At 38.8% G+C, this 9,251-nt stretch overlaps 1 protein-coding gene across 1 annotated transcript in view; it reads left to right on the top strand.

Annotated features, from left to right (window-relative positions):
- Nucleotides 1–1,619: 1,619 nt before the first annotated feature.
- LOC124134048 (dual serine/threonine and tyrosine protein kinase-like) overlaps nt 1,620–9,251 on the top strand; it is a 47,434-nt gene continuing 39,802 nt past the window's right edge. The window contains exons 1-2 of the mRNA XM_046498671.2: nt 1,620–1,914; nt 4,302–4,819. Of these exons, the coding sequence (XP_046354627.2) occupies nt 1,785–1,914; nt 4,302–4,819 (648 nt within the window). The 5' untranslated portion in view covers nt 1,620–1,784. The remainder of the gene's footprint in view (nt 1,915–4,301; nt 4,820–9,251) is intronic.

The following is a 9,251-nucleotide window of genomic DNA, read 5'->3' as shown; positions in this document are numbered from 1 at the left end:
ATGCGCATGATGTCAATCACTGGATTGTCTGACCCAGGCTCGATTATTTTACAGACCGCCGTCATATAGCTGGAATATTGCCGAGTTCGGCGTTAAACAACAAGCAAACAAACAAATCATAAAGTGGGGTGGGGGTGGAGGGGCTTGGGCTTTAGCACGCTATCACGCTGACAAAGTTCACTCTGGTTTCATCTTCAGGCGGATGGTTTAGTTCCGACTGATTGCAAAGAAAGTCACCGACAGTCGTACATTTCCCATTGCACGTCTTGACGACACATCTCCAATGTGTGCAGGTTTGCCTCTCGCGGTTTCTGTTGTAAATATATCCATCTAATATCAACTGCTCACTTCCACTCCGAGAGGTGAGGTACTCTACTTTCCTTAAACCAGCCATATCGACACTGATAATGATACGTACCCCAAGATATTTTTTATTTGTTTGATGAGTATAATCTTAACTCAACTCCTTCAACTGATCATACAGTAAGACAATTAAGCTACTCCATAGTTTACATAGGAAATCTCATGCCTATTGAACCTGTGCTGAGAGTAAGGTAATTTAGGTTAACTAAACGAAATTATAACATATATACTCCCTAAACTGTGAGTCCCCTATCCCTACCCAGTACTTTAATCTAATTATGACCGATCCATTACACCTGTAGGTATGTTCCCTCTTTGCCCAAATAAACATGTCTAACAATGGGACGTCTAACTAATGGGATTTAACCCAAATACCCTACCTAATAAACACTGACGATACCACCGCCCACGTTATATAACCAACCCATCCAGGGCATGTCCCACCTGAGATGGTTATATCCCATTAGTGTGTTAGGCATGGCTAAATAGCAAAGATAGCACAGTGTTCAACAGAAATGTGACGCAATAACCGTATCAGAACATGGTTGTTACATGCGTCAAGATTTGTTGTCATGAGCCCTGTATCACAAAGCGATCATAGCGCCAAGATGATCGTAACTCCCATACTTTAACATAGACTTACGACAGTCGTAGCACTACGATCGCTTTGTTAAACAGGGCCCAGCTTGTTTTTTTTTAATCTCTATTGTTAAAAATCAACCCTGTCTTCAATTTATATTCAAACATAGAAGTAAAGACAACGGGTGAGGTTTCTTTGGAAGAAGAAGAATTTATTTAGATGCTATTCCAATACAATTATAGTTATAGTGAATTGGGTGGACTAAGCTGCTATTATCGTTGATAAAAGTCAGAGAAATAACAATGTAAATATTGTTAGGTTCAGAGAAGTTTGTTAGATAAAGAGAATATATAATAACATTCAACTAACTTTTTCTTTATCTGTTTTCAATTTAAGTGGTTTGGCTTTAGAATTACATCAAATGTACTATTTCCAGTTTCAAAATGTAACAGAGATTCATGGTAAAAGATCACGTAATACCCAACTCACATTCATCATATAAATCAGGGACTATACGAAATACAGGAGTGGTGTAGAATCAACAAACGTGAGGCGTACAAAACCGTAGTAACTGAAGGCCGAATGTCGATCTTTTATTTTAAATAATGCGCGCGTATAGTTTTCCAAACAAGGGAAGTAACTCCAAACAAAGTGCTCGCTTCAAACACTTCTTCCGCAAACACAGGTCACGAGTGTTGCCACAAATAACCTGAGAGACACTTCCGACAGGGATTCAGACATTCAGTTTGTGCTGTCAATCGCTCTTGCACAAATACAGCCATGTAGTATTGTGGCCTTGTTCCAGTGGGCATTACCGGGTAATGTCAAATAAAACCAAGATATGAAAATGGCTGCCACTCTGCCGAATGAGCTCCACAAATTTTGTGGGCACGCTCAGCGACTTCGTCAGATTTTGGATGAAACAAAACGATGCTTCGAGGACATCAACCACAGTGGACAGTTCAACGGAAGTGAGTTATGACTACTGTAACACACTGTCATTTAATGACTTATTGACCGATTTTAGAGATTTTATCTGATATTGTCTGTAATAGTCTTTTAGATTATTAGATCTGATATTGTCTGTAATAGGCCTTACTTACTTCGTGACAACAGTTCCAAGTTGCACATTTTAGGCTTTAGTTTGTCGACATATTTTATATCAAAAACATTCTGTTAAAAAGGACATATCTTTGAAATCTATTGCCTGTACATTGCAGTATCTTTGTATGGAATACCTCATTTCGACATGTTTGAGGTTTCTAAGTGATTTTTTCGAATTTAGTATTTTCAACACAAGCTACTGTATATCGTTGACTTTCATTCACTGAAATGTTTTGAACGCTGCTTAGTTGTTGATGACTCCGATTCATTTAGTTTTACTGATAAACTTTTGGTGTAGGGACATTACTGTGAAACAATACATGTCTTATGGGTGATGAATATATGTAGGTCTACATTTGGGGTAGAATAGGTCTTCAGCAACCCATGCTTGCCGTAAAAGACGCTTGTCCTAAGAGGTGACTAACTGGATCGGGTGGTCAGGCTTGCTGACTTGGTTGATGCATGTTATCGTATACCAGTTGCATGGATCGATGCTCATGATGTCGATCACTCTATTTTCAAGTTCAGACTTGATGATTTACAGACTGCCTTCATATAGCTGGAATATTGCTGAGTGTGGCATTAAACAACAAACAAACAAACAAATACAAAAATGCTCTGCCACTGAGCATAGAGAGGGCATTGACTGTGATTCTATGGGACTAGAGCCTGTGATGTTTTGCCTGGTGGCAAACATAATATTGTAAGCAGTTAATTACATTAATACTGATAGGTCACAGCTGGTTCATAAGGCTTGTTATCATGATAATGTAGGGACATTGTAACGATTATTGAAACTTCGATTAAATCATCATTCATTATCATGGTTGTGTCCAAAATAGAATGCCATCAATAACATGAAGGGTTTGTAAGTGATGGATTGAAGGGGTAGGTATCCTGTTGCAAAATATGAATAAGAATTGGATTGATTCATTTTGATAGAACTTTATGCCTTTGACATTTTTTGCTGACATGTTTCAAGTTGAAAAAGAAAGTCAGTTATGGGAATAAATAATGGTATCACTTCTGTGATTTTTTGTGGTAGCCAAATGCTTTGATAATTTTGTGTGATTTAGGATAACCAAGTGAACAATGAACAAGCACTTTGGCAGGGTTAATCTTTTTGAAGCCTGCAATGTTAGCTGCCAGGGAAAAGCTCTTATGAGTACTCAAGTAGTTTTTCTATCTGTCTAGTTAACTTGGCTGAATCACTCACGCTTTATATGCCTATAGCTACCACTTTTTAAGTGAAACTGCTTTGATTTAATGTATTTGAATTTGGATTTATGCAACATGTGTTAATAAATGTGTTCAGTGCGATCATATAAAACTAAGCATTAATGCCTTTCACCTTTTTGGTCCTATTGTCAGTGATGTACAAGTTAACTCCACGTAGCCATAACATTAGTTATAACTAGATTAACATGAATTAGGAAAGTTTTAAGCCTGATTTGGGAATTTTAGTTGACATTTGCTGCAGACATGGGACTGAAAATATCAGCCTTTGAACGGGTCTAGATAAATCTCTACATGGCTGCCACCTCTTTGTATTTGGAAGACAGTATGTTAAATAATTGAAACTAATAGAATTCTGCCTAATATGAAGGAAGTGGAAGTTTGAGTTGTAACTTACCCGAAAACAACATGTTATCATTTCCTCATAGAATCTTGTATTGTTTCATGTTGACATTTCCGACATTGCTGCTAAGATACAATTACTTGATTTGCAAATGTTTCCCCATGTATCATATTGGTGGTTAAAATGAAAGTAATTATAAATTTAAAGTGAGTGAGTGAGGTGTTACGCCGCTTTTAGCAATATTCCAGCTATATCACGGCGGGGGACACCAGAAATGGGCTTCACACATTGTACCCATGTAGGGAATCGAACCCAGGTCTTCCGCGTGACGAATGAACGCTTTAACCACTAGGCTACCCGACCGACCCGATAAATTTTAAAAAGTATTGTGTTTGATAATTCGTCACTTAAAAAGTAAGTTTTACAAATTTTTTAGTTTAAATATCAAGGCCAAATGTTACCTCTTTTCCAACATATTGGTTGAAGTAACTTAAGACAACTGTGAGATACCTATAATGACATATTTCAATATTGTATCTATTAGGCAGCCAAAAGTCAACTCTATCTTCATCGTAAGAAAGATTGATCTCAACATTTAAATGTTATTTTGGAATTGCGAAATCATTATATGTTTATGTTTATGTAAATGTTTATTTTTGTCTCCATGTGTTTCAGCTCAGATCGTGACAGCCGAGCTTCTGAAGGAGGAAGAGTCGGAGGTGCTGTCGGTCATCGAGAAGCCGCAGACCATCATTGTGTTGGGCCAGACACCCTACGCCAAGTCACGCATTGTCAACGAGCTCTTCAACAAAGCTATATTCCCATCACTAGATGAAAGAGACAATGATTCAAAGTTTCGAATGGTTCGGTTTCGCCGTGGAGACACTCTTTCAGTCAGTCTCTCTCTGCCTGATGATTACGACTTGGTGGATAACTTAGAGGCTTACAATGGACCATGGAACACAATTCCAAAAAATGACCTTGAACTCTTGGATAATGGCGGCACCGATGTCGCCAACGGAACGGCAGTGTTGGAAGTGACTATTAACCACCCGTTGTTGAGGTTTGGTTCTCAGTTGGTTGTGGCGCCATCTAAATATGGGGATTCTGTGGAGGCAGTCCTACAGAAGTGCGTGGAGGATGCCACACCTCTTCTTGTGTACGGATTCGTCACAGAGCACCTGTTTGATAAGGTGAGATGTTTTGATTGCAGGTGTTTATTGAGCATGGTAATCATAATGGCACGATTATAATCCACACTATTCTGTATATATTAGTGACTGGTCATTTATGACATTTATTATAGGAGGTGGGAAGGTGTGGGGAAAAAAAGACACAGCGAAAGAGGGGGAGGTCGCCAAAATTTACGAATTGCTTATTTATTTTGGGGGGGGGGGGGGGGGGGGGGGGGGGGGGGCATTGAAAAATGTTACATGTATTGATGTATTGGGGGGGAAGGGTGGGGTTGCCAAAATATATTATAGTCCTAAGGCCAAGGTCACCGATCCCACCTCCCCTGTAATATGTGACCAGTCTATTACTTAAAACAAGTCGAAGGATACCCACAATTGGAAGGTTGTGTGTTGCAATACTCACCAGCCATGACAGATTCTTATGTGAAGAAATTGGGTATTCTGTAACTTCTTTTCAGTTGTATGCATTGGGATGATTTTTATTATGAATCCAGAGAACACGCTAAGGGAGAGTATTGTACACAAAGATAAGATGTATTTTCAGAAATTGAAAAGGGGAAGTTTCAATCTCAGTGAAATGGAAGAGTGCAAACTTTCTGAGTTACAGTTATCTAGTTCATGTTGAAACAACATTAGACCGCCTCTGTGGTCTAGTGGTAGAGCGTCCACCCGGAGAGCGGAAGGTCCTGTGTTCGATCCCCGACCGCGTCATACCAAAAGACGTTAAAAGATGGTACTTGTTGTTACCCTGTCTGGCGCTTGGCATTAGGGTCTAAAACAAGGACTGGTCGGCTCGGAGTCAGTATTCTGTGTCTGAGTGGGGTATACATGTTGAACTGCGGCATGGTATCTCAGGGAGCTAGCACTATAAATCGGCATCAGTCCGGTCTAGTACAAGCAGCCACACAAACACACGTACATGCACGTCGCTATATAAGTGCAATAATCTTGGACGCGACGTTAAACCCCATTTCACCTCACCTGAAACAACATTCGTAAGTTTGAAGATCAACAGTATTATTTTTGTGGCACACTTAAATACTAAGGAGCACCTTTAAACCATGTAAAATCTTATGAGTGCCCTAGTTCATACTTAGGAACACATATATTTCTATCTGTATTAATGCAGGTGTTCAGACTGCAAGTTTTGCCCCTAGCCCTCGACCTGAGTGAAATATGTGTCTGTCTACAGGTGGAGTAGGGTTTAACTTTGCTTTCAAGATTATTGCACTTATTTAGTGAGTGCATGCACATGTATGTGTGTTGCTATGTGGCAAGTGTGTGGTTTTATGTGGGCAAACTTGTACCGGTCCAGACTAATGCTGGTTTTATAGTGCTATCCCAAGATACCATGCAGCAGTTCAACGTGGATACCCACTTACCCACAGTATATCCAGACCGACCAGTCCTTGTTTTTACCCTTTTTTCTGAGTGTCTACCTTTTTAACATTTTTTAGTGTCATTCCAAAGTGAACCCTGTATACATCACATTGAATCAGAAATGATTGTGTATTATGAATTAAACTTGACACATTTGCAAGTTACTGTGTCTAGTCCTCAATTAACAGTTGCAGAAGTTACATGTACGCGAGGCCTACCTACCATCTCTTGTTGAGCTTATTCCATGTCTATTTATTCAAAACCTGTGAGTGGACATATATATCTGAAGATAATGTTTCCTGTCTGAGATAAAGAAACTCTCATAACATACTATAGATTTATGTTCTTGAAAGAATACAGTGGAGAAATTAGATTTGAAAAAAAATGGATAATTTTTCCTGAAATTCAATTTTTTTTCTCACCAAATCAACCATTTAATTCATATTCCTTGTGTATAATTATTTCCATGTCATTCGGTTAAAGAATGTCAACTTTTTTAGCTATTGGACTTATCATGCTGATATTGTTTCATATTTTGGATAAATGATACTCGTAGAGACAATTTTGTGTGAGTTGCAGAAATGTGTGGTCCATTGACATGCAGTTACACATACAAATGACCCTTGCTTAGGACATTGACTTGTACCCGTAATGGATGCCCTATCTCACTTACATGTTCTGTCCCCCACTGATTAGTTCAAGCAGGCCATTCGACACTACACTGGGTGGCCAGCTGGCAACATTCCCAGACATAACACAACCCCCACAAGGGCTAGTCAGTCAAAGATTAAAAAATAGACTGCTTTAGTCAAGTAATCTCAGGTCACTCGGTCATATTAATACAGACAGTATCATAAAAAAGCATGATTTTATTGTTTCTCTACATGATTTGCTGCAGTGCTCCCATTTTCCGGTAATTACCAGTTTTTTACCGGTTGGACCAGTAATCCATGTGACTGCCAGTCCCTGTGGATCGGCAGATAAGTACCTTATTAATCTTTGTTGTTGAGTCGACATTGGCGATATTCATATAAGTATATTTTTTGAACGAAGTCAATTTGACTGTCACCATCAGGGTTTCCCCTTGTCTATTTTTAGTGCAAGGGATTAACATTTTGCTTTGCTTCGAGGTTAGATATATTTGTGGGGACTTAGTCTTGAAATATTAAAAAAGAAGAAGAAAAAATGTGACTCACCTTTGTGACGTGTAGATCTAACTCAGTTACTTCAGAGATGACGTCATTGCATTGAACATGATGTTGAATGAATTAAAACAAGGTAATTTTCATGCGTTTTTTTATTTGTAGAAAGTTGGGAAAATTAGGGGGACTGGTAATTTTTAGAGTTGCCAGTCCTCCAGGTCTGGTAGTTTCAAAAGCCAGCGGGAACACTGTGTCAAAAAACGTTTCTCCACACCTGTGATTGGATTGCATAGTTTGTGCTCCACTACAATAGTGATGGGGTGAGTGGACACCAAGTCAAAAGAAAGTTTCAATCTCTGTTTATTTGTTCCAATGATAATACCACCAACTTCCTGTAGTTGATTAAGTAAGCAGTCGTAAACCTCTTCTTTGACCCATGTTTTAAACGTCTAAGACCTGCATCTCTTCAAACTTATCTCCCACATCAGTGTTCCCTATGGCTTCGAAACTGCCAGTCCCAGTGGGGCATCTCTAAATATCGGCAGTAGTAACAACAACCCCCCCCCCCCCCCACACACACACACACACACACTTTCATGGATAACAAATCCAATGACGTCATCTCTAAAAGTTTGGTTTGGTTTGTTTGTTGCTTAATGCTGCACACAGCTATACTCCAGCTATATGACGGCAGTCTTTAAATAATCGAGTCGGGACCAGACAATCCAGTGATTGACATCATGAGCATCGATCCATGCAATTGGGACACAATGACGTGTCAACCAAGTCAGTGAGCCTGACCACCCGATCCTGTTAGTCACCTCTTACGACAAGCATAGTCACCTTTTTTAGGCAGGAATGGGTTGCTGAAGACCTATTCTACCCCGGATCTTCACGGGTCCATCTCTAAAGTAACTTAGTTAGATCTACATGTCATTCATACAAAGTTCAGTCACAATTTTCTCTCTTTTTTTTGTAGTATTTCACTTTGGTTTGCTATAAATAGATCTGTAACCTCGAAGCAAAGTAAAATGTTATTTCCTTGCACTGAAAAATGACAAAAGGAACCATGCTGATGTAAGGACAAGCTAACATTGTTAGAAAAATGTACTTTTTTAATTGTCGCTGCCATTTTGTTCTACAACAAAGATGTGTAAAGGGGATGTGAAAGGTACTAGTACTTTATTTGCCGGACAGTTTAAATTAATCCAATCCAAGCCTAACTTTACCAGTAAAAAATTATTAATTTTTGGTAAATGAGAACGCTGATTTTGCAATGCTTTGTGTTGTAACCTAAACTGACATCTATCTCTGAAATGAACATATTTTACCGATAAAAACAGTTGTTATATTATAGTTATAAAAATATAATAAAAAGGAGCCCAGAGACTCTCTTCATTTTCAGACTGCATTTGTCTAGACTTGTCAAATATTATAGATGTTGCATGGGCTGTATTGAATATATTTCTTTCGGAGTCTGTATGACAGACTATTGGTGACCCTGAAGGCAGCAGTTACTGATGTAAATCTGTTGCTAATAGGTAGAAGATGGGGAACATGTACAGAGGATATTATCGACTAATTTGACCAATATCTGCATGTTGTAATATTTCCAATACAAATGGCTGATAATGGAGCAGCAGATGTTAACCGCATATGGTTCCTAGTTGGCTTAGTGATGATTTATAAGGATGCTCCGAAAGATACCTGATTTTTTACAACCTCTAAGATACATTTAATATAGATGAATTGAGTCGGGAAAGCTGACCGATATCTGTCCCTGATAAATTTTGCAATATGGTCACAGCATATCTCAATATTGCAATGCCACTTTTACTGGAAGTGGTCATGCGTTAAAGGATCATACACGATTAGGATTGTATGTATGATCTTGTAATTAGGTACCGGTC

The sequence above is a fragment of the Haliotis rufescens genome, unplaced genomic scaffold (assembly GCF_023055435.1).
Source record: "Haliotis rufescens isolate VD_foot unplaced genomic scaffold, xgHalRufe1.0.p SCAF_16, whole genome shotgun sequence".
NCBI classification, from domain to species: Eukaryota; Metazoa; Mollusca; class Gastropoda; order Lepetellida; family Haliotidae; genus Haliotis; species Haliotis rufescens.
Note: the sequence above shows the minus strand (reverse complement) of the source record. Positions and strands in the feature narration are given on the sequence as shown.